The following is a 27338-nucleotide window of genomic DNA, read 5'->3' as shown; positions in this document are numbered from 1 at the left end:
GGCCCCAGATATAACACATCCAAAATGCAGTGGCGGATCTATTGCATGATGATTTCGGAGTTCGAGCCTGAGCCCAAGAACCGTTGTCGTCTATGACCGCGTTTCAAGAACAATTTATAAAAATCAAGTCAACGTTAGGATGTACCGGTAATGATGGTCCCATCTACGAACGATGACTAAAGGTGAGCGTAGGTCCACTCACGGCTGCTTGCGACGCGATCAGTTGCAGCTCGGGTCGACTACGACACGTCGATCGTCAGCGACAAGTTTGAGTGTACTATGTTCGTACCCTCCTAGTCGAAGGAATCCTTGCTTTTCCATTGTTTTGAATTAGTCACAACGGTTGAATATCTGTTAATTCCAGATAAGATACGAAATAAACGTAGTTTTTCTCAAATATAAGAAATGAACATCGAGTATTTATTATATCAAAATACATGGATTAATGATGAAAACATATGGATGTCAGCTACGAACAGAGAATAAATCGTAGAGCTCTCTTGCACGATGATGTCAAGATCTATTATGAATTTGAGCAGGATAGAATATGTTAGTCATAAATCGAAAGAGGCCAAAGTTTGGCCTAGTGAAATCTTTAAAAACCTGAAGTGAAGTTATGTAATCTAACATGGATCTATAATTTCACATCCTTCAGGCTAAAAAAAATTGATACCTTGGCTTAAAGTAGACCCGGCCGGCCGCCTATCTACCCTGTACATTACTTTTTTTCAAATCATGTTCAAGCTGATCTGATCATAACAGACACGACAGCTATGAACTAATAACAAATTTTATTGCATTTTACAAAATGGCCTCACCGATAGGAGAAACAAGCTATCATTTTTGTTTAGTTTAAAACCTGAAGTGAAGTTATGTAATCTAACATAGATAATTTCATACCCGTAGTACTACAAACCTACATTGAATTTCATCACTTAAAGAGCGTCATTTCTTTCTTTAAAACGATTTAAAATCATATATCTAGAAACGTTTTTTCCAGCGAATCCTTTTAAACAACTTAAGCTAAGAAAAATGATACTTCCTTGTTTCTCCTAATCGACAGTTCAATTTGTAAATTGCTACAAAATTTATAACCAGATTATTCTTATAACTGCCGGGTCTGTTATAGTTAGTTTGATCACGAATTTAGAAAAAGGTAGATAGGCGTCATCTTTTAAGCTCAGCAGAAAATAGAAACAAGGTATCGATTTTTTTTCTAATCAATTTAATTCAAGAAAATTCCTACCACTAGTTTATTTTTTTCACCAACAAAAAAAGAAAACTGGTAGTGACCCTAATATCCACAACTGCTGATGGTGCATCCATTTCTGGAACAATCTCTTTTTTCACCATGCAAACTTCACCGATGAACAGCATTCATGCAAGAGCTCTCTATACAGTTTTTTCAAAAAAACTTCACATATGACGATGATATGCTCGTTCCATTTCTGGAGCTAATATTTCATTTTTCACCAAACTTTGCGATCGCTAAGGTCATTTCAAATCGCAAATTATCGGTTTACCAAAAGTATTTATTATCAAAAACACGAAAAAAATATCTTGAGTCGACGGCATGGGTCAAACTACTGTATTGAGTAAATGTAAATGCATAAAATATAAAAAATATTCTAAAGAGAATGCGTAGCAAATAAACAATTTTGTGACAAGATACACGTAAAAATAGTTGACGACACTAAAAATCTAGTCGATATAATTGCTTTAACGATCGTTTAAAGATAAAGGATGGGGCGAGTTCAAGGCTGCAGATTGATGCAGCAGGGGCGGATCCAGGGTCGAAGAAGAGGGGGTGTACACTTTAAATTTAGGGCCTTTTCCAAAGTTTCGTTGCAATTTTGTCATTCCACAAACACAATGATTTCTTAGATCTAGCATTAATAAAACAGCTTATTGCCACAACAAAATTTTGGTATTTTTCGGTTTTCAATCTAAATTCTGATCTTTCTTTAGATAGATCAGACTGGAATATTTGAGGATTAAATTTCTAAGGGACCTCAAAATTTTAAGGGCGCGGATCTGGACCCCCACCGACATCCCTGGATCCGACACTGATATAGCGCACCCTGCATATGTCGGATTTGGAGGAACTGTTAGATAGATTTTACCTGTAGTATGCCATTTTCGAGATGAGTGGTGGTTTTTGGATTTCGCAGTTACCGATTCTTGACTTGAACTAAGTAACATTCCACGGGGTACATAGGCCAGGGTCCATAGTGCGTGTACATGGGAGTTCACTGAACCCATCGCAACCACACGAACATTGGGCCCTAAGCAGATTTGTATGATAAGTTATACATGAATCAAAAAGACAAAAATATATATCGACATAACATGCACCTCAACTAGTCTAATATGTGTATTTCATTTGAAAAAACCCGTAAGATATTACAAGAGCAGGGCCCAGTTCCACAGTTGTGAGTTAGAGTTAAGTCTTGAGTTAAAATTAGTCCATTTTCAATGAGCTAACTCTTGAGTCAGATCTTAGTTCACAACTGTGGAACTGGACCCTGGGTTCTGGGTTACAGCTAGGATTAGTGAGATATTTAAAACGCATAAAACCTCTTACTTTCACAAATTCCGATTATCCGGTCTCAACATAGTTTCGCTTAATTGTTTTACATCGAGGGGGAACACCCCTCTACAGGCAGTCTGCTTGATTTTACTTTCAGTTGGACCCTCTGCCAAAAGTCCTACTGCATGTATGTTATAACAATTACCGGTTCCTATACACGATTCGTTGCTTTGAAATATATTTGAATTCGACGAAAAAAATATTCGATTTCATTTGTTATTAAAACGATAAATAGTTAAGATTTGGCACGACGACACACGTATTTAAAAATGAAGTTAGCAAAATATCTAAACTCAGAAAATCATTTGGTTATAATCACTAGTTGATTTATAATCACTAGTTGATTAGATACCTGGATAATTCCCAGTTTGAAACTAACCAAATTATCTCATTGAATCTGTCTCCTAAACGTACAGGGCAAAGTTCGTTTTATAGTTAGTTGACAGGTGGGTGGAACATTCAATCAGCATTGTATTCGACGTTTTGCATCAGACTAGTGTCTGCTAGGTCTGAACAACAGTACGGACTATAATTCCGAGTTACATACACTGACGTTTATAAATCGTGATCCACTTAACCTGAGGTATAAGGGACAATTACCATAGTTCCTTCGATGATGGGCATGATTATATTACTACGCACAATAAATTATGTATAGTTTTACAGTTTGACAGTTAATGACGTATTAAACGGGTTTCGTATTATCCAAAGCTTGCTTGATATAAATATCTCAGTCGGTAGTCTGAATACCAGTCGTTGTTACGGGTTGTTTGGGGAACGACGGCTACGTACTAGACTACTCAGTCGGTGCAGGTTGGAAATCATCGCAATAAACCATCTTAAACAGCATCGTATTAACGAGGTTCAACTGTATAATCTGTATAAACTATGATTTAATCGCATTAACAGCTTTACATCCGGTCTACAGTTGTGCGAGTTGCAATAATTAAGGAAACTTTAAATCATAAAACAATTCCAAGCCAGACACCATCATTAAATGGTGACTTACCCCTTACGTCATATGGTTTAACAATAACGCTCTACGTAGCATAGAAGATACATTAATTGCAGCCAATTTGGATAGATGGCGTATAGGTGTTAACTGCCGATATCAAGTAAAAAAAAAAACAAGAATTTTGTAAATAAATACAAGTATTGATTGAAATCTTACCCCCAAGGCCCTTCTAGGGTTAAAGCTACATTCCGAAATACCCCAGGATCATACAGGTTAATTTTAGAAACTGGTTCATTGTACAAACCGAGTGCATGAAAAAGTATGCAAAATAATCTCATGATTCAAATGTATAAACATATTTCACATAATAAATATACACATACATAAATCGAACATATCGTAAAAATAAAAACTGACATAAAAATAAATTTCAATCTTCGTCTTTCACTAGTCACTCACGAGAGTTCACGAAGCAATAATATATATATAACTTGTTAATTGCCATACAATGCCGATGAAACGAAAAATTGAGATTTAAAAATATAAAAGTAGCTGAAAAATTCAGCGAAATATTAGTAACTGACGTTACACCGCGCCACGGGGTAGACGCAATATACCAGTATGTCCATTATAAGACACCATGATGCGTTGGAATTTTTCTTAAAGTTTGAATCAGCTCCAGCAGTTTAGGGGCAGAACAATCAGTAACGAAATGGTTAGAAAAGATCTTTCTCGGAAATGCTGATAAACTTATCTCCATCTCCTTCTTGCTTATCGATCCACTTATTGCTGCTGTTCTGCTTATCGTCCTCATTCGATATGTCCGCGTCGACGAGCTTGACCTCGTCGTTTCCCTCGCTATCTCGATTTTGCTCGAGAGGTTTGTCACCGCTGTTTTCGGCGACGTGCCGGCGATATATCTCCGTTTCGTGTCTTGTCAACGTTTGGTTCGTCCAGTTGTCTTGTCGCTCTTTCTCAAATTTATCGAACGTAGCCATGAAACCTTTTCCGTTGTGCGTGCCGTCGGAAGCGAACATTACCCATAGATGGCGCCCTGAAACATAGGATAAGCTATTGGAATCAATCCGGGTTGGTTTGGTGTTATGTCTTTTAAGTGATGGAATCTAGACCAAGAGACGGAAAATAGATGAAGCACTCGCTTTGATTGAATCCTAATTGAAGGTTGATTCTTTGTTTTGTCTAACACGTTCACTACACAGTGATACATTGGAACCTCAATATAACGAACTCGGATACAATGATTCAACAGAATGATATAACAAATATAGAATTTCGTCAAAAGCAAGAAAATCTGGTTAATTTCATACTGGATATAACGAAATATCAGTTATAACGAACATATTTTCTGGTCCTGTGAAGTTCTTTGTAACGAAGTTCCACTGTACTACTGTGCCGCCCCCAATCGCCACTGCAAGTATACTCCATTACTCATAGTTGGCGCTGGCAGTAATGAATAGTCAGGCTCCGTTCAAAATCGCCCAATGAGCATTGAGAACGAAGCAGTTGGTTCACATTGCTCGCTAATAAGGAACAATATCTAACAGTATTAGGAAGGATTAGAGTATACTCGTACTGGCAGGACCAGAAGTACGAGTATACTCGTAGTCGAGTATACTCAGGATTGCGTTAATAATTATGCAGCCAGACCTTATACAGGGTTGCTTTTCCCCCAACTATTCCCTGACATGCACATTGTTTTCCCTGACCTGATCTGCTAAGAATCTAATCCATTAACAAATATGTAAGACATACGTGAGACCGAAACTGTTTGATTTTTGCCCAACCTAGCAATGACAACAATTTCCCAGATTTCTAGCTTTTTTGCAAAATACAGAATACAGTGCAACCTCATTATAATGATTCGGATACAAAAATTCATCAGAACAAATATAGAATTTCGTCCATAGTAAGAGAATCTAGTTAATTTCATACTGGATATAACAAACTATAGGTTATAACGAACATATTATCTGGTCCCGTGAAGTTCGTTGCAACGAGGTTCTACTGTATTCTGTGACTTTAAAGGAAAGTAAGTAGCCACCCTGTTGTAGCCCTTGCCCACTATATATACCTGATGAAATGATCGCGGGAGGAATTTTTTTGCCACAATATTTCCCGATGAACGGCGAACGCCTGTGTCGACCGTCGCGCACTTCGACATAGTCGAATCCGCAATTCTGCGTCGATTCGATGTCGATGAAATGAAACTTCAGAACCAGATGGTTTTTACCGCGTGCCGATATCTTCCAGATGCACATGTTGTCCGCGTGATAGTTGTCCGGATACGCCGGACTGGTGACGTTGCCGCGTCCGCGATATCGGTAAAAACATCTCGCTGCAAATACAAATTAAGCAAATTTCTATACGAAATGATAAATAACACACCAGAGGACGCTCTCAAGTGACACCAACATGTTACGTCTTTTAAACATTTGATAATCAATTCAGTTTTTCTAATCGGAAATTTGAATATACAGTAAACCTTGCCTAGGAAGTTAGAAATATGAATTTGTCTCTGAGTTGGCCATGTTCGAGTAAGACGAGGTTTACTGTAGCGGGGCTTTTGATTTTATTCTATCATCTATTCACCACATTTGATTGTGGCGATTCTACGTTAGCAACAAATTAACAACAGGAATAGTTTAAAATTAGTTAAGTTAAGTGAGCATAGATGGGTATGCGTAGTTCTCGTCCAAATCATCAAGATCTACCATTCAGAACCGGCTACAGTAAGACTGACACTGATTGCGGTCATATCGATCATTTGATTCAGATGACAGCCTGAATGGAAGCGCCAGTTGACTCGGTCAGCCAAGCGAACATTAAGAACACGAACATCGAAACATTAGCAACAGATTAACAACAGGAATAGCTTAAAATTGGTTAAATTAAGTGAGCATAGATGGGCATACGTAGTTCTAGTCTGAATTATCAAGATCTACCATTCAGAACCGGCTAGGAATAACGTATAGGTAAACAAGAGATAGTGCTCGGAAAATAGAGACGATTGGCAGGTAAAATTACAATTTTTGGAAGGAACTAAAATTTGTATTTCCGAGTAGTACTTACCCTTTCCTATGGTTTTTGCCAATATTTTTAAATTTGGATTGATCGCTAATGGTTTTTCTATACGCCCCGGCCCTGCGGTATTGCATTTAGCCACCGGCGAAATCCGCCATAGGAAAGGGTACAGCACTCGACGGAAATATCACGATGGCGCTATCGAGGGAAAGACAAACCTTTTTGAGACATGTGAGCTATGTAGGAAGCGGTGAAGAACGGTAACTGAGCCTGACGAGTGACGTTAGTGTAAACGACGATCTTTATATAGCCAGTCGGCGTAGTCAGAACATTCGGGTGGCGATTTCCACAAAACCGACCTTTTAAACTCTACAAAAAATACAATCACACCAATTACACGAAATACTGCCCGTTTATCTAGTACCAACTGCTAAATTATCTCTATCAAGCACCAGCAAATCTGCGGCCGGTTTCATAGATGTTGAATACAGTATTACTACTTACTGTAAGTAGTATTTCTGAGTATCAAATAACTTATCTTGGGGAACATATTTGACCCGAAATAACCCTCGTGCAAGGACCAAACTACTCTGCGTCTATTCTGCGTCTATGAAACCGGCTTGAGCACTTTTGGCACATAGATTCTCTTGGGCTTGATCTTGCCAAGATCAGGATACAATAGGATTAACTGATCCAGTAGGATTAACTGAGTACATTTTTACTTTTGAGCGCAAAAATCGCGATATGTTCTGGGATTTGCAATAACATATAAAGATGAAATCTTGGTACACAACACAATTGTGTCGTAAGCGTGTTCAACTTTGAAGATATACATGATAATAGTTACAAAAAGTTGATCTCAGAATTATTCTACAGCGGGAACCTCGCTACAATGAACTCGGATACAACGATTCATCGAATATAACAAATACACATGTACATGTATAGAATTTCGTCCCTAGTAAGACAACTCGATTAATTTCATACTAGATATAACGAACTATCGCCTATAACAAACAGATTCTCTGGTCCTGCGAAATTCGCTGTAACGAGGTTCCACTAAGGATCAACGATCAACACAGTTGATCCTAAAAGCCGGTAGATGCGAAATAAGTAAACTTATATATATATATATATATATATATATATATATATATATATACATCAATATATACATCAATACCGGTATGTATTTTTTTACAATACCTGTTCGTTGCGCGCGAACACTTCTATGTAGCTTTCGGTACAGTTTTCCGAGTACGGAATCACGAATTTGAAGAACGCGACCGTCACGCGAAAATTTATCGACTGTTTAATCTCGTAAACGCAATACTCTTCCGGTTCGGTGCTCGAACGTAATTTGCCGCGAACGCTGACCAAACGACTGCCGCAGGAATCTGAAAATACAGCCGATTACGCGATGCACATAGGTTTCAAGTAAATACAAAGGTATCGCGTATGATGCCTGTACCCGTCCCCTTCAGACAATCACCATTTGATATTTGAAGTAAGGGTTTGAAAACAGGGTTCTTACAGATCTGGAAAACTGAAATTCACAGATTTTTACTGATCCTTGACCCAACATTCCACGATCATCTAATCAGCAGCAAAAACAACGAGACACCCAAAAATTCAAATTGCTGATTAAATTATAAGGATCCTCAGTGGGGGCTGTTTGTCACTCATCACCAGGCTTGTACACAGCTTTTTTTAGGGGGTTCTTCTTTTCTGGAGAAAAAAGAGCAATGTCACCGAAAAAGGCACCCAACATGGCGATTGCATGATCCTTAACAAAATTCAAAATTTTGAATTTTCACTGCTTTTTGGTGCATTTTCCAAGCAATAAATAAAGTCCTGATGTAAATTGCTTTTAAAAAAATTTACTGCATTGAGAAAATGACCGAGGTAATTTTCAAATTCCCTGATTTCAAAGAAACGAGACAGAATTCCCTGATTTTCCCTACAGGGAAAAATAATTCTGAAATTTCCTGATTTTGCTTGATCTCCCTGATCTGTAAGAACCCCGTAAAAGAGTAAGTAGAAACTACTCTCACACAGGTAGTAGTTGTCAGGTCTGACTTAAGTATGGTACAATATATCGTCAAATACCGGTAGAATTTATTCTGATTTTGAGAGAATTTTGAGATTTCTTAAGTAGTCGAGCCCTTAAAAAGACTAGTAGCAACTATTCTCAAACAGTAGTCATTATCTGGTTTGACTTAGGTTGTACATACCTGCGAATTGAATCTGTTTTGGCACACATCTACTGTTGTTGTGCGGGTCGACGAGGAATCCGGACGTACAGTGACACGTGTAACCACCGAACGTATTGATACACTTGTGTTCGCAAATCGTCTTGTTCTGTTTGCACTCATCGTAATCTATCTACACAAAAACAACAATTGTTTACGAAACTGAATTAAAATCGGAAACATAATCTACAACTCTTCAGTTTCGCGAAGAATTTACAGTACTTCCGTCTCGTCACGGGGCGATATCGATTTCAGAACCCTTCTTCGTAAGAACAAAGTTAGATTGGAATAAACTGCCGCATAAACAGCTCGAGAGCAACTGAGCAGTTTGGACGCTTGGCTCAGTAAAAATTGAATTCCCACTATTCTTCACCGTTTGTAATAAATGCTGATATCGGACACTGCCAACTACATTTGAATATAACTGGGGTCCAGGGACAGCATGGGCAAAAACTTGGGTTATCAGAGTTAATCGACTATGGTTGTCAAACTAAACAAAACCGAATGTCAGTTAGTCGGAACTATGGTCCGGAAATGGTTGACGCGATTGAGTACGGTCGCTGTAGTTCGGGCCCAGTTCCAAGATGGCCGACACTGTGAAACACATTACGACGGGACTTAAGTGCATTCGGTTATTAGTTCCGACCACCAGTCAACTAGCTCCGAAAACCAAAGTTCGCCCTGCCTACTTCGCATATGGTCTAAAATGATTGAAAATTCTACAATTTCAATATTCAAAGCCTTGTGGTGAGCAAAAACTTGAAAGTGATCACAATTATAGAAGATGTCATAAGCTACAACTTTTCAAATTGATGGTGGCAAATATGTTCAAATTATGTGCAGGCACCAAAACAAATAGACAAATTATATAGAATTCAATATTCAAATTATATATTCAATATTCAAAATATATAGAAGCTAACGCAATAGCCCGCTGAGCCTAAATTAGAATGGGTTGTCTCTTGAGGCAAGCCAATGGCCAGACAGCTGGAGCCGGAAGTTAACTTGACTATAAAGCCTCAAATTAACGTACATGTCCTGATATCTGGCGACATAGCTTACCTATAACGTAAAGGAGACGGAACTGTTTGTGAAATTGTGATGACCAGTTTATCTTTATTTCATTCGTGTTGAATGTCAACACCCTCTTTTTGCAATCATAATTCGCCTTTTTGAACCTAAAAAAAGAAATAAGAAAATGTCCTAGAAAACGGCTCCAAGCAGTTCACAATGGAGAATCAGTAGACAATATACATACGTAAACTGCCACAATAAATAAATTATTTACTAAAAAGTTTATCTAAAATACTAGAAATATTTCAGGTGGTTACTACCACCCTTCTTCGGTCTAAAATGACTCTTCATTCATTCGAAGATTCATTTTTATCTTTCCGTGTGGAAACTGAACTGAAGGTGGTTTCTAGTATTTTACATACAGGGCTGCTAACTTCTTTGAGATACTATCGGTAACTTTTTCCAGTAACGATTAATCGAAATATGAAAGAAAATGTTCTAACTAATCAGTAATCAACAGTAAGACCCTCAGTAACATCTTTCATATTTCTGTAAGCATCAAACAAATCAAATCAGTATTTCTCAGTATAAAATAGTAATAATTACTGAAAATCAAAAACCGTTTATAGCAGCTCTGTGAATACACTTTTTAGGTAATGATTTATCTATCGTGGGATTTTTACTCTTAGTTCACAATGAAAGTCGTAGACATCAAAGCGTATCAAAAATCTTCCTTAGAAAACTAATTTCTGTCCACAAACGCATGACAGACGAAAAGCAAATACAATAGCCTTAAGTCCCAGGGGCCAGTTGCACAGTCGTGACTTAAGTGGTCTTAAATCTTAAGACTGGTTTCAAGTTGTTATATTGGCTATAGAACTAAGTTTGTCTTAGATTGGTCTTAAGTCTAAGCCATGACTATGCAACCGGACCCCAGGTGGGCTAAGGAAATTCTTTCAAGAAGATGATTACGTAATACGTACATATCGTTCTCTTCGATGAGAAATTTTTCTTTGATCAACGTTTTTCGATCCAAATCCGACGGTTTCATCTTCGATTTTGCGAACAAATCACCGAAACAAGCATCAGGATTTTCAGAATATACGGAATCTAGTTCCAACTTAATACCCAACGCATCAGGGCCTGAAAAAATTCGAAAAAAAGCCTTTAAATACATCAAGCGAAATAGAGTTCTACTGTTTAGGGCAATGAATAGGCAATCCGCAATTGAAGACAATCAATCAAAAAAATCTTTTAACCGCTTGCAGGGTGGCTTGTTTCTGCCATTAACAAATTCCCTGAGTTTTCGCTTAATTTTTCCATATTAGAATACAAAATTTCCTGAGTGAATCTGCAGGTGAAATGGAGCTCTTTTGTTTAAAATGTTAAAGTTAATGTATTTTATGAATCACATGGGCCTATCTATTAAGAAACACGTGGTCAATACCATAGCTGCAATCCCTGAGTTTTACAGGTTTTTGCCAAAATTTGTCAAATTCCCAGATTTTTCTGATTCCCTGAGGTTTCCAGGTCAGTAGCCACCCTTTCTTGATTATTAGGCAGAGCTTTGTAAGTCAATAGTACCGGAGCCAATTTCAGATTCCTGGGAATTCAGTACAATGTAGCGTGAGACCACAATTAGTCTAGTTGAACTCAAGATGCATGGGGCAGGACCAAAGATAGTACCTAGAACGAATAAGAGGGCTCCCGTTTAAGTCCTCATAGGTACGACGATGCAAAACTGTTACGAAATCCTTGGGTGGTGAGAGACAAAATCTTACCTCCAATTAGAGTCCAACTGCATTCTATAAATCCGTTGTACAAAGCCATTATGAGAGGTGATATAATGAATCCTTCACTTTCATTTACAATTTCTTGCTGACAATCTACGATAGAAAAACCGACATAAATATCAGTTAGGATAGACGAGGGCAATCTGGAAAATCAAGAAAAGCAAGGAAACTTTGCAATGAGAAACTCCTTCGACGGCGGACTTTTTGAATGAGTGTGGGCTGAAGAAATTATTCCAGTCAAAACCTGCCTTTAATATTCAGATCATTTCATCAGATTTTGATCTAATCCAGATATCATTTATCGTCTACTTAGAGGGTTTGACTGTATGAATAAAGTAAAGGGTGTCCTTTGGAATGTATCCCATTGGTAGTCCTCATTTTAATTCAATTGATTATAAATATGTGGGGTGAGGTCCAGAACACAAGCTTGAAGTAAAAATTGGAATAACTTATCGAATGTCTGATGGGGTAAGTCACGGCAATGGATTAAAAGTTATCCAGGGTTAGATTAACGCATTCACTGTGGGCTTGATAATATGGCGCCGCCCCCAATTGATGCTACAAATATACTCGTAGGTCGGCACTGGAGCTGTTACATAGTCAGCCTTTGCTCAAGATATTGACCAATGAGCATTACGCATTGCCAACTAATCGTGAACTGTGTCATTCCCGTGTGCCAGAGTGCAAATATCTAACTGTAAATAAGAAGAATCAGCTACGAATATATTCCGGAAGTACGAGTATATTTGTAGTCGGCAGCGAACGCGTTCAAGAAGAGAGGAGTGCCTACACCTATACCAGTACCTGTACGATACGTAAAGGGTTTCGTATTCATGATGATACCACTTCCACTTTCCTCTACCCCGTCATCCATCATCTCATTATTTACGTCCAATATTTTATCGTCGTCGACTGCAAAAATAAGTAAACCATCAGAATTTATGAAGCGTAAAGCACTGGTGGCAGTGGCGCGTATGCCATTCGTAATAAACTGGTGGATGACTGGCGTGACTATGCACTATTACCATGGAATTCATCTGAAAATTAACTTTAACCAACATTTGAGCAACTGAGCCAAAACTAGACTCATACCTTAGCATTCTCAATTTATTTCTTTTTCTGACGTTCAACGCCAGGGCCCAGTTTCAGAGTCCATAGTTCCATAGCTTAACTCCTGAGCCAAATCTTACTTAAAACCGTAGAAAATTAACTCCTTGCAAATCACTAGATCTAAATAGGCCAAAGACATGGCAAAAAATTCTTTTCGTTGAAAATTGTGATGAAAATACTATGGGGGACAAAAAATGTTTTTTTTCCTATAAATTTGGAGTTTTTGCAGAATTCCAGGAGGTTAAACCGTACTCCAAATGATTAGAAAAGGCCTATTATCTGATAACGATGACCCAGAGATGCTCTACGTCACTGTTTCATTGAGAAGCAATTTCACGAAGGTGGCAATGACAGGGATGAAAACGGCCCATATTGAAAAAGTCGGAAAATATTTTCAAAAAAAAAAGAATTTTTTGGGGAACAAAAATCAGTAACTTTTAGCCAAAAAACTTACTTCCTTTTGGTCAATATGTTAATAGTTTGGGCCTGAATTAGAGCTTTTTGAATGAGACGCCATATTGGTTTCTCCGACTCCACAGTTGTGCTAACAACTGCCGAAAACCGTCTTAAGGAGCACTCCTAACTACGGAGCGCTCCGATGTGACGCCCGCGATTTAGGTGATTAAAGCGATTGAGGTGATTTACACTGTTCTCAGGAATAAAGAAAATGTTAGAAAAGGTCGGAAATCCGTCTATCGTCGGAAGATTTTCATCCCTGCAATGAAAAGAAAACAATCAGCTGTATAACGTAAATGACTTACTTATCCGATAGGAAGCTAGGAATCCGCGACCTTCGACCGAAGCGTCTGCCTGAAACCGAATCCACAAATCTCCGACCGAGCGGATATCACCCGGCTGTCCGAGTCCGCACAATCGCCCGATCAGCTGACCCTCGCCGCGGTTACCTTGTCGTATTTCGACGTAATCGTAGGAGCAATTTTTCGAAAATTCGATGTCGAAATCGTCGAAAACCAGTTTAATGGAATGTCCTGAAATGTAATAAATACTATACGGTTGAGTTTCATAGCCCGGAGTACAAAAATCGACAGGAAAATTTTGAAATCAATGGGTTATCACCACGGTTTCTAATTGCTGGGGTGGATCCAGAGGGGGGTGTAGGGGTGCCATCACCGCCGAAATTTTTCCCCAATCCTTTAATACCTTTTCATGAATACCGGTACATTTATGGTTTGGAATCATTCATTTATTACGTACGTATGAAATTTGACTTTTTCAACCCCCCTCCCCCCTGTACGCAAAATCGCCATTTTTGTCATATACTTTAAGCATTACAGTACGCAATTGCACTTTCCCCTTCCTCTCCCCTAATGCGTACGTAATAAATGTATGGTCCCTTTCACAGTTGCTATTACGTAGATAATAAGATCAAATGCCTTGAAAAGTCACGAAAATAAGTCTGAGATTTTTCGAAATTCGCCGCCCCTATATACGTTACCCTGGTAATCGTCACCCAGGTTCAAAGATTTACCCGTAGGGATAATTTTTTACTCTCGGTCTAAGAAACAAGGCCCAGGAAAAAACCCAGTACGAATAAAAAAACATGTGTCATTTGAATCAATATGGTTCAAAAATGCAATCTCTCAACAAATAACAATTAGGCTAAAAAAATAATACATTGTTCCTCCTAATCGACCCGGTCACTTTTGTCTTGGGGTAATAATCTTTTGACAAATGATTACTCCAAGCTTATGTAAACTACGATCTAATTTGAAATCAATACATTTATTTAAGTGTCGGTCTGTTGTGGTTAGCGAAGTCAACTTTTCAGCTCGGCAGAAAAGAAAAGAAGAGCTACAATTACACACATATTGCCATTTAAATCAGTTGAACCCCTTTTTAAATGTTTTACTCTCGACAGGGCCTTTCCAAAATTTTAAGTTCTATTTCACTTCGTTATCTCAATCAGTCATTTCTAAATTACGTACTAGATTTGTGCATAAAATCGTTTCTTGGGATCACCTTTTTAAAACCAAGCTAAAATCAGTCATTTTCATTGAGACATGTGTTAAATTACAAGGACTCGAACTGTTTTCTGTGGATTTTGTGGTTTTTCTTATTCTAGTATACATTTACAGGCTGAGATTCTGTCGAGATTATCATTTTCTAAATATCCTGCAGTTTTTCACATCACTTACAGGGATCCAAACTGTTTTTACTTTAATTAATAGGCTGAGTTTCTGTGTAGATCATCACTTTCTAAATACGTAACAACTGGTGACTAAAATGAACTAATCAAATATGTCGAGATATTCATTCTCAATGCTAGCAATTGTAAATTTTAATTTGACATTTACTGGATAGATGGGGTTAGTAGTCGACTTGTTTTGATCATTAGTGAGCGTGTTTGAGCTTGCCCGGCAACAAGCTACGTCATAATGATATCAGGCATTCATTGATTGGCTGTCGATGACACACTTTCTAAATATAAACACGACCCTCTCGTTGATTGGTCGAGAGTGAACTCATGAGCTATTTTTAGCGATGAGGTATTCCTAGTATAAATAAAGCCGTCTGCACTGAAACATGCTGATGTAGTCTAAACCACACAGTACAAGGAGGAGGTGTTGAAGGCTAGCTCCTGTCGTGGATTTAGATAAAAAACTGTCAGAGGTAACAAATAGAAGTAATAAATCCAGCTGAATATATGTTAGAAGATTTTCTCGAAAACATTTTTCATTCGAGCAGTGAAAATAATATCAATATGCAATCTACAGCAGCGTCGAAATTAAAACACTTGCAAACGAATGAAAGTCTTGAACTATTGAACGGCCTGGATAACGACACGCTCAGTTTAGCCGAGTACGACGAGTGGGTGAAAATACTCGGCGTACCCGTCGAAGAAGATGGATACCAAACCACGACGACGACAACGACAGGGGCTGGCCGATCGGAGAACGCTCGCGACGCTTGCGACCGCGACGATGCCGGATCCCTGTCCGCTTTCACGTTCACTACCGAAGACAAGTGGCCTATTTAACACGAGCCTGGATCTATCGTTGGACGCGTTCTCGATGATCGACGCTGGCCGAATCCACACGGACGTCGACGCGATCGACACGCCCGAGCTGCGCTTCGAAAACGGCTTCGATTTCAAATCGGTTTTGAACGCCACCGTCGCGCCGAATATCGTCGAGTTATACTCCGACGACGGAAACGCCGCGGCGCGCGACGACTGCCTCGTCTCGCCGAGCGACAGCGAAAAGTTATTTTTCGACAGCGCCGAAGATTTCACCGATCTGGACGCGTTGATCGCGCAAGTCAGCGGGAACAAACCGGTCATTACCGATCTAGCCGGTGATTTCTCCGTCGCCGAAGAAAACGCCGACGACCGTATCGACGAAAATGGACCCGATCGAAAACGCTCGGCGAACGAATCGTGGGACTTCGTCCGTCTCGACGAAAAACGCGCGAAACCGGAAGTCGACGACTCGGCCGAGATCGTCGTAGCTTCGACGTCGACCGCCGCCGTCGATTGTCGCTCGATCATCCCTCACGCGATACCGTCGACGAAATACGTCGAACGACGAATCAAGAACAACATCGCGTCGCGAAAATCGCGTCAAAACCGCAAGAACAAATTCCAGCTGATGGAACAACAGGCAGTCGACCTCGAAACGGAGAACGTTCGCTTGAAACGACAAGTGAAAGACATGGAAGAAACGGCGAAGCAGATGAAGAAAGCGTTAGTCGATCATCTGGCGAAGAAACGAAACTAATAATGGATTTTCCTTAAAAAAATTTCGGGCAGATAACTTTGAAAAATTTGAAAAAAAAAAATTGCTTAACTATTTATATAGATTCTGTGCGAACAGTTGTTGTAAAATATCGATGAGTCGAAAAATTGATGATATGTTGAACTAATGAATGTTTTACTTAGGGCAGTGACGAATTGTGAGAAAAATGTTTTGCTATTCATATAGACTCTCTGGTGCGAAGTGTTGCTGTTAAATATAGATTTGTATGAACGAAGTAAAGATAAGTTGATCAAATTCTTAACTACATGTATTCATCGCCAGGTTTGAAGTTTTAACAATTCATATATCAGGTGTCATAGAAAATGTGTAGATAGAAAAAAATTATATATATTTATACATATATATATAGATGTATATATGATACTATATATCATCAATTTACTCCAATAAGAAAATCGGGTATTTACATTAACAACAACAAAAAAAACACTTGCAATTAGATGCAAAATCATGTAAAAAAAATATGTTTCTTATCATAAACATTGGGTCACATTATTTTGTACGAACGTTTAGATTACCTACTACGGACTCTGAGCCTCCTAAAAAATATCGCCGATGATCTGTAAGCTCGTTTATCTAATTCGACTGTGTTATTAGGCTAGCATGTAGATATATATCTAACTTGAGGAATTTTGTACATAATCTTGTGATCTTTTTTCGAGCACTCCATGAAAAATTTAGCGAATTTTTTCTTCCCTCAAAAAGAGCATACGATAGGTTGTGTTCAATCGTTGTGTAACGTCGCCCCGCGCTTTTTTGCTCGCACAAGCTTCGCGCGTTGATTCTAGAATCGCAAGATTGTTTTTTTTTTTAAAGAGGAACAAGGTATTTTTTCGACTATCTTGACATATTTTAGGAATAAGATACTATTCTATCATTTCTCATAGAATCATTTTTAAGGAATCATGTTTGAATTTGTGTAACCTATGCATATAAAGATATTTGTGTAATGTATGGTCGTATTTTGGCAGCATTCTCAACACTAATCATGTGTAGTTAAATTGTTGATTGTTTTAAAGACACAAGTTCGCGTAACAATCGGACTTAAGATTTGTTAAGTAAGTTTGTGTAAATAAAAGCGTGTCTTTTAACCAGTAGGCCTAAATCATGAAGAAAATCATCTATAAACATACATACTAAGTTTTCATCGTATATAAAATAATTAGCTATATATATAGGTTAACCACAAATATACCTATTTGTAAATGTATGTACATAAATGTGTAAAAAATCTTTTTACTTTTCGATTGTGATTTTCTTAAGTTAAGTCAAATAGCTCATTCTATTCTTCCACTGAACTTGTTAATAAGATTATACACGTATAACGGCATATGTAATATAGGGTTCTATCTATTAGTAATCTTCGAAAGAAAAAAAGAAAAACCTGAAAAAAATTTATATGCATTTATATATTTACTACCAAATAAACCTGTTATGTTTGTCTTCGTTTGAAAAAAATGCTTTTTGAATTTCTTGTTTCAAGATTCAGTTTTAAAGGTTGATGAAGTTCGACTCAATCGCAAAATGGGATGACTATATTCAATAGCCAACTGACGATTCTTACAGAGCAAAAACCCCCAAGATGGAGTCCTAAATGAATCCTTAGTACATGAGCCTGAAAATATTTAAGCCCCTTAGTTCCATAGTTTAAGTCAACCCTAAATATCCATCTATCCGAATTTAACCGGAATAAAAAGGTCTTCAAATGATTTATTCTAGAGTTAAACTGTTGAACGGACGCAAGGATTTAGATGATTTGATTCCATTTGACGATGATTTGACTCCAAAGCAGACTAGAGAATGGACTAAGTTTTTCTATTGACCACACAAGTCAAACGAGGACATCCAACAGTAGAAAAGCCACATTCTGACTTCAAGTTTAAAACCGGCGATATACAGAATTCGAAAAAAAATAAAAAGCAAATCTCATTTTTCGAAAAAAAACAAAAAACATGTCGCCTTTAATTTCTTAAATTCTGTATACGATGGGTTTTAAACTTGAGCAAGTTCAACAATTTCGAGTTCAGGATGGACACGATGTCAATGATTCGATGCGGAACGGACTCGCCGATGTCGAACAGGGCCCAAATTCACAAAAAAAGTTAACTCAAAATTTTTGGTGTAATTGCCGTTGGGTACTTCATTTCTTCAATGAGGACAACAATTCAAACTCAAACCGTATTTAGGCTTAAACTTTTTCGTGAAACTGGGCCCAGAAAAATACTGATGAACATTATTTTACCTCGAGGAACGCGAATCACCCAAATACAGCTGTGCTCTCTGTAATAGTTCAGCGGATAATTCGGCGACGAAAAGTTCCCGGAATTGTCCTCGAATACCGCGCTGCAGTTCGGTTCTGAAAACGAGAAAAACGAAACGTTTAGTAACGACACGCGACACGAAATAGTTAAACTTTTTTACTTCGAATGTATACCGGGCACTTGATCAAGTATCAACCCGCAGCCGACAACCACTCCTAGAGGAGGCATTCATATCATAAGAAGGATGATGACTTCAAATTAATGGTTTATAAAGTGCCTGATGTTTGTAGTTCGGTAGTTATATCATATGTTCAAGTGACGACCCACGGATCAAACTAATTGTAGAGAGTCGAATGAACGATAGTCTCGTTGTAAAAATCACAACAATTAATAACAAAATTCCTAATAATAGTAATAATGTTAATTTGTATAGCGCAGTAATTCCATCGTAAAACATAAGTTCAAACGCGCAACAGGAATTCATTTCTAAAAATGATGTAATCCAACAAGATTGCTTCAGCATCATCAGGTATGATGGATAAAATAAACTGTATACAGTAGGGTTTACAAGCCCACACATATAAACTATTTAGAATCTGAATACAAGATTTACACAGATCAATGACCAAGACAGTAAAGCATGTTTTAGAATATATCTTGGATTAATCATTTGATTGGAAGAATTTAGTGCTGAATGCGTGAAGGGTGATGTATGTATCCAAAAATTCAGATCATGAATTTTTGATGCATCCCATAGCCTACTTAGAAATACTACGTTATCATATACGGTTCATCTAGAAAATTGACAACAAGAGAGTTTGAATACGAATTGCATGAAATCTTCGCGTAGATTCTATTCAACAGTCCCCGTCTACGCAAATAGGAAGCCAGCCGAGCAGACGCGTGAACACAACATGCATGTCGCCAGAGTTTATTGATCATCAGTGACGTGTATTTCTGGTTCGTAGCCAGCCAGGAGATTGCACCACTATTTCATCATGTAACCTCTCCGAACTAGCGCAAAGTTAGACAACGGCTATTCGGAATGCGCCGCAAACGAAAAGAACCCGAAAGATCGAATCATACAATAAATCCGAAATTCATTGCCGGTGATGAGTAAAAAAACCGAAAACATTGTTTCAAATCTAGAACAAGTACATGATTATTATTTATACAACAACAACCGTTTCTTTCAAGCGGTAATAGAACCGCAAACCGCAAAACTGTCCCTCATTCATACAGTAAAAATACATTTCAATACGGCGGCTTTATGTATCGAAACAGGTTCTCAATGACTATGAACAGAATGTATACATATTAACACTACAGCGGTTCATAGCGAAAATTAACCCGAAGGTCTCGCGCCCAACTGTTCCGCTTAATAACAAATATATCATGCGTGAATATGTCAGAGAAATATTTCATTGAGAAGTAAGAAACTACTTTGAGCGTTTTTGGCCAGAAATTACTGTTTACACGGGTGCCAAATGGACCCATGCCTGTTTGGCCCAACCAAAAATGTCGGACCAAGTGGTACAAATGATTGCGTGTGAATCGCAACTGGTTCCAGAAGTGACTCACGTTCAATCATGTCCCGCGCTAAAATTTGGCTTGGACTGCCCGGACCGACGTTTTTGGCCGGGCGAAATTTGGCCCGGCTAAACAGCCACAGGCCTATTTGGTCAAAAACGCTTGTACGATCGCGGCTTTATGGCTGGTTCAGGGGACTATCGTGATGAAAAATCGGAGTCAGTTGCATTGTTAAGACCAATATATCTGTACGCGAAAATAGAATTCACCTCACAATGAAAACTGGGCCTACTTCGTCGATCTAGATTTCTTTATCGATTTCTATAGTCACAGTAACCCTCATATTGTTATACATGATTCATTTTGATTCAAAATCAACACTATTTACTAAACTACGCTATTTAATGCCTATACAAGCATTGGACTTAAGAACAATAAAATTCATTTCACCAGATATGTGCTATATCGGGATTGTATCAGACAGGGATTGGAAATAATAATTTGTCACTCACTGCTTTGTTTAAAAACTTTTATATGCTATATTATGAGGGGGTACAAAGTGCAAACTAAGTGTCAGCATGACGTCATTGAATACTGGTATTCATGTAGCGATCCACACGTCTATAGTGAGTGACGTGTTTCTATTATAAAAAAGATGACCCCAAATTTCTAATATCGGTAATTGATGTCAGCAGATTGACTGTAAAATGTAATACACGTTTATCACATCTGATATAAATATGACATCACAGAAAATCTGCTTTCATATCGGACTCAACGTCTGTTTTATTATAGGCCTTATCAAGATGACCCAAAGATTCGCGTTAATGCTCTCATTTTGATATTGATCGCATTCATGTATATGTTAAGAAAGAAGGTAGCAAGCACGAATGATTGTTATTCTACCAATTAAAATTTTTCTTTCTTTTTCTTAAAGTAGTAATGTTTCTAAGGCTATATGTTTGTACAGAAGGGCATTGCAAACTTAAATAATGATCCTTTTACAAAATCAAAATCTTTTTTTACTTTCTTATCTTCTTTTACTTTCTTATCTTCTTTTCTTTTATGTCATACAGAGGTTTACTAAAGCAATGAAATTAACGAGGAAGGTGTCTCACACCAGCTCGGCCAGCTCTCAAAGCCCGCTCGCGTCAAGCCTGACCTATAGCATTCAAGACAATATCATCAACCTTCAGGATGAACGCGTTCGCGAGAACTCCACGGAGTAACACATACGTAACAGCATTCTTATGATATATAAGAATATATATATATTCAATATTCAATAAAGGTCAACGCCACGCGATATTAAACTTTTATATCATAGGCGAGCAGAAATCCATTACTGCTACAGTATCACAAAATAGATTGTTTCATTATTCAGAATTCACCGTGGTACGTATATAAATGGGCCATACCATTTTTCAAATATCAAATTGCTGAGACAACATTTGACTAAATGTTCCATATCATCTTTGTATTCTGCGACACCAAATCGCTTCTTAAAGCTAGCATCTAAATCTTACGAAAGTTCATATATAATTTAACACTGATGACAGTATTACAACCACTCAAACCCTTCGATATGTTCTTAAGTGTCTAATTTCCTGTTATCTATGATATGCTGTACCCACTGCCACCCGCATACCACCTGGGACAATTGACTATCATCAACTGATCATCCAGACTTAGCCCGGTCTCTTGTCTGGACCACAAGACATTTTAAAATTTTTTTTTTTTGCAAATTAACTAGTTTTTTTCCTCGATCCCCAGTCATAGACATTTTATTGCCATTCATGGAAAATCATGCAAACTTCACCCAAAAAAAGGTGATTGGCCGATAATGTTTGGTACAGGCAGCAGATTGATACCTGCGTTAGATATTTGTTGCCGCGGTTCTTCAACCCGAAGATGGTTTTGCATTGCAATTACCAATATGTTTTTGTCCAAAGAATTTCATAATTTCATCATTCTAGTATAAACTAACACAGAACCTAATCAGTACGTTTTTTCCTAAGACTTCCATAATTTTCTAACCATTCTCATGAAACTATCATTGTAGCATAAACTAATACAACATGAAGGGTTTACATAACTCATTTGCAGCTGTAAATCTCATTTTAGAACCTTATCAGATAAATAAGTCTCAAATTGCGACAACGTGATTTGGATCTATGCAGTAGTACATACACTAAACGCTAAATGCACACTAGACACTTTATTACCAAATTGTGATCAAGAATTCACGCCGTGAATGTCTGAAGAGGGGGCTAGTTACAGGCTGAAAATTAATACCTGCACTAAACCCCAACGCACACGACACTGGAAAGCACAGAATCAAACATGTTTGATCTCGGAAACGCGAGTTTCCTGAAAACGAGTCTCTTGTTTCTCGTAAACGCACACAACTCACATAGTCGGCCTGCCAATGGGGTAAAAGACCTCTAGAAGAAAATATTACGGCACTTTTTGTTATTAGTTGGCAACATACATCAATCGATAGATTAGATCCCATAGTTCATGAAAATACCTGTTGCCACTCTGGGGTACTGATTTTTTCACCTATAGGGGGCGCTGAAGTTGCTATGATTAATTACCATATTGCATTTTCGTGTATGTTTTACTTGTTGTATAGAAATCAACAATAAATAAATAGAAATAACAGGAAAACGCTTGGAAACATGTTTCTGTATCCTGTTTCCGCGTTTCCCCGCGTCGCGTGCGTCGGGCTTCAGGCCAGGTGAAGTAGGGTCAAGACTTACTCGGACAGTCGTATAGTAAATTCGATTGGATCACGTCTCCTTTACTTAATCCTATCCTTTGACCGATCACCACGTCCGATTTCCACGCCTCCAGAGTTTTCTTTCCATTCAGGCTGAATGTAGTCTGAAGTAAATAGCAGCGGCAATTGATGAACTTTTCTAAAAATTTTCCATTTATAGGTCAACGTATGTAGTCTAATAGACTACGCGTTATAGAATGTCACTCACATCTTTATAATGCATGATCGAAGCGTAGTCATACGGCTGACCGAAACTGTCTATTTCACTTTTCCTCTTCTGCTCGAAGTTATCTCTTTTCTTCGGATTGACATTCTCCAGTAAAATACGTATATATTTATCCCGGTCGGGTCTGAAAATGTGAAAGAAGATCGTCCCGTATTAAAATCGACTAAGTCATTAATAGGGCGTTCGATCATCCCACTCGGGTAGCCCGGAATTAACTCGGGGAAGCCCCTGAGGCGTGGTACAGACAAGCTCACCCGGGGATGGCCTAAGTAACCTCCTCGGCGAGTGGGTAACTCGGGGAAAAAATGGCCGCCGATTGAGGCAACAGCAGGATGAAGTATTACGATGTGGAGAATGTTAAATGTAGTGGTGGTGAATGTTGAACGGAATGACATATTCTCGGGCGAGTTAACCCAATATCATTCGTTTATTTGCGACAACCAACAGCGTTCGTATATATTACCCGAGTAGTTCCAAGTAAGTAAGCGAATCGAACGCCCCATAAAACTATATACATAACCTGGTAATAGGAACCTTCTTAAAACCAAACCAAGAAAACAAATTACTATTGAAAGTAACAAACAACGATAGGAAATAAATTTCTTGAGACCTGCTGTGTTCGTGCCAGAATCCAACCACGTGCCCGATCTCGTGGATGACCACACCGACTATGGCGCAGTGAGGCGACAAATTGACGAACTGCACGCCGTTTCCACGACGACCAACGAACGAACAACAACTGGAAGAAACAATGGACAAAAATTGAAACAGGACACACAATCAGACTGAAGCGACATGAACTTAAGTACATCTTCTAGAAGTCTTATAAGGGGCCCCATCTTTTTATCATGTCAGTTACATGATGAAGGTTTTCTCATTCTATTCTGATCTTCTATACGGAACATCCCCATAATATCATCACACATGGTGTGGGTTTTAAACTTATCATCTATTCTCCCCGTCACAGTGTGGCTCTTCGACTACTACCGGTACTAACTCCAGGGTTACGTTGACCCTAGGGTCAAATTTGTCGAAAATGTAGCATTTTTTCAGTACGACTTCAACAATTAACATTGATCAGCTTAGTGAAACTAGACCCATGGTAAAAGCAAAAACTGATCTATATAATGATATTCGTTAAATATATTTCCAAACATTTCAAAGGCGAGTTAATATTGAAAAAAAAAACAATAGATGGCTGCAAAATCTTACCCGCATGCTCCTGGTGTGAACTCAATGAAATCTTTCTCCGCTGTTCGTTCAACAAATCGAATACAAGTCAAATTTTCCCAGTGCGATATTGCGTAATGGATGTTACTTCTGATTCTATCTGAAGTTAGAAAAGATAAATTTCGATAAATATAAATCTCTAAAGAATCATGGACATAATATAAATCTCTAAAGATAGATCTCTAAATTTTGACATTTTGGACACATATTCCCTAATACCTAGTCCTATTAAATCCCATTTGTACCACAGTTTGTATGCCCCAAAATCTCAAACCTAATTTCCCAGTTCTCAGGAATAAACTGGTTCAGAAGTATCCATCCATCAAATTTGCTTCCCAACTTAAATCAGAATTTTCTTGCGATTCTCAGAACCAGAAGTATGGTAAACCATGCCTAAACCTGCTTGAATTCGGATTAGCTTACCAGTAGTTCAAATTTTTATCTTATCGAGATATCATTTACAGATCACCTACCAGTATATATAGATAGGTATATGTAAAACATGATGCTTAATTTGAATTCCTCGTAAACCAGATGAATTTCGTTGGTTCTCACTATTCCGAAATAACCGGGTTTGACAGTACTTAGCACTTAAGCTCGCTCTATTTTTCAAGTCACTAGTTTTTCGTTCGAAAGCTTGAAAATCTGACATCCTCATCCTTGTAGGCATCTTTTGCCAGAGAAAGTTTCCAGTCCGAAAACACCCAACTTACACATGGTTTTAATTGTATCGTGTACTAATACGTAAGCCAGGAAATATACGAAGAAAAGTAATACCTGTTATGTTGCTGTTGATAATATAAGGTATGGTCGCGTTTGGCCAAAGAAGTTCTTTAATCGCAGTCACTGCTCTTTTAGATCTCTGTAGAGATAAACTATCATTAAAAACAGGTAAAATACTCTGATCCGCTTACTTCGCCAAACCCGGCCGATAAGGAGAAACAAAGTATCATTTTTGTTTAGCCTAAGAATGGTTATGAAGACGAGTCATAGATTTAAATCACGACGTTCCAAAACCTGTATTTTGCCCATTCTAAAATTCAATATGATTCATCATTGCACTAGTTATCATTTTAAGATACAACACAGTCTAAACATTACCCAGTGATTCGTTGATGATGTAAACCGACGTGCTCGGGGGTAGTACGAGTAATAATCTACTGTTTCATAACTCAGCTTCAATTCTTCATCTGAAAAGCAAATAAACGACAATAATTTAGACCGCTTTACCATCGACTCCACTTTATTAGGTAGCGCTTAGACTTTAGTCACCAGGCGCGTTGGAAGCAATTTTTAATCGCCATGGCCTATTACGGATTTTTGACATTGTTCTTATATAGCCGCGGAAATTATATTTCAATTTGGCTACGGTTCCAAAGCCAATGGTCACGGAGTTGATAGGATACCAAGGGGAGAATCAGGGAGGTAAAATGTTCTTTATATATAAACATTCTCGCAAAAATTTCCCTATTTGAGCGGTTTACCGAGTCAACCAGTAAGTCTACTGTATATGATGGCCGGTGGGTTAATATGTTCATGAAATGAACTGTACGATAACATCTTCCCTCAGCGAGGATTTAAACCTAATGGAATCATGACTGCCATAGCCCGAAACACCACCTGATTAATAGCCGGAGTGCGCAGCTACATGCGTAGCTTAGATGATGTCACTCACTATATTAGCCAATCAGAAACGTTTTAACAGACGATTTCATTTTAGCCCATGTATTTGAACCAATAATTAACCACGCAATTTGCATCCGTGATTATACAACGGGCAATCTGATTGGTGCCATGCTTGTAGTGGGGCAGGTTTCATGCCGTGGTCAAATCTAGCGGTGCTATCAGGTTCAAATCCCTGCCGAGGGAGGATATACCGTAATGAACCTCAAGTATTTTATCATAGTCGAAACACTTACCCGATGAGCGATCATCAGTGCTGACACTACGACTGTAGATAACTACCATAGATATAAATGTAACTAACGAACTGTACAACATGCTGCCCATAATCAAATCGCTTCATACATTTTTAAACTTTCATTTCAGCCTCTGAATTAAAGAGAATAAATCATTTAGAATATATAGAGTCCCACACTGATATAACGAAAAAGATGAAGTCCGAAAAGCTTCTTTTAAGCAAATGATTCGACGTTTGTTGACTGTCATGAATCGATGATCAATAAATAAGGAAACTTTTCGGACTTCAACTTTCTCATCTTATTAGTGAGGATTCTCTAATCATCATCACAACACCGTCGTAGTGTTTCAACGATGGTTATAAATCTTCAGGAATCATGTTTTTGAGTTTGGGAAATTTTGATACCGAACAAGCCAAAACAAACAAACAAACAAAGGGGTCCGATAAATGATCTCAAGGAACTTTCACATTTTTTCACATCCACACTTCCTTCGAATTCACTCCTTAAGTCGCACCCACCATATGGTTAGTTAGTTACCTAATCGTTGGTGGTAAGCTAATGCGATGGGCTTAGCTTGTGAAAATATCCGATCGTGAAACTAAACCACAAAAATATTTGGGCTAATGGGATACTGAAGTTGGTCATTGGACCCTTAATTCATCAATTGTGATAAGTCCCTGCTACGTCGCATCGGTTTAATTTGGGTAAACAGAAAATGTTTGGTGCCATTTTTCTTCTCAGTTTCGGATACATCACTGTTGTCCGTCGTGGCATTGTCTTCGAAAGTAGGAAGTCATAATTGAATTCATACGCATGGTCCAAAAAAGGCCTACTACAAAGATGTATATATACCAC

The 27338-nt window shown here is 38.2% G+C and overlaps 2 protein-coding genes across 2 annotated transcripts; one reads left to right on the top strand and one right to left on the bottom strand.

The window, feature by feature from the left end:
• Window positions 1-461: 461 nt before the first annotated feature.
• LOC141904581 (bone morphogenetic protein 1-like) lies at window positions 462-26599 on the bottom strand. Its single transcript, XM_074793191.1, has 18 exons — window positions 26481-26599; window positions 25663-25751; window positions 25339-25423; window positions 24544-24661; window positions 23942-24070; window positions 23314-23455; window positions 23086-23209; window positions 18775-18888; window positions 13518-13745; window positions 12451-12558; window positions 11635-11739; window positions 10837-10996; window positions 9902-10017; window positions 8822-8968; window positions 7794-7984; window positions 6806-6956; window positions 5638-5901; window positions 462-4599 (listed from the first exon to the last, which is right to left on the bottom strand). Exons 1-18 carry the CDS (start codon window positions 26569-26571, stop codon window positions 4262-4264), a joined length of 2700 nt encoding a protein of 899 aa, XP_074649292.1. The 5' UTR covers window positions 26572-26599; the 3' UTR covers window positions 462-4261.
• On the top strand, window positions 15297-17969 carry LOC141904144 (uncharacterized). The gene has a single exon (XM_074792675.1). The coding sequence runs from the start codon at window positions 15621-15623 to the stop codon at window positions 16491-16493; it is 873 nt and encodes a 290-aa protein (XP_074648776.1). The 5' UTR covers window positions 15297-15620; the 3' UTR covers window positions 16494-17969.
• Window positions 26600-27338: the final 739 nt, after the last annotated feature.

The sequence above is a fragment of the Tubulanus polymorphus genome, chromosome 4, assembly GCF_964204645.1.
Source record: "Tubulanus polymorphus chromosome 4, tnTubPoly1.2, whole genome shotgun sequence".
NCBI classification, from domain to species: Eukaryota; Metazoa; Nemertea; class Palaeonemertea; order Tubulaniformes; family Tubulanidae; genus Tubulanus; species Tubulanus polymorphus.
The sequence above is the reverse complement of the archived record's forward strand: the minus strand, read 5'-3'. Positions and strand labels throughout refer to the sequence as shown.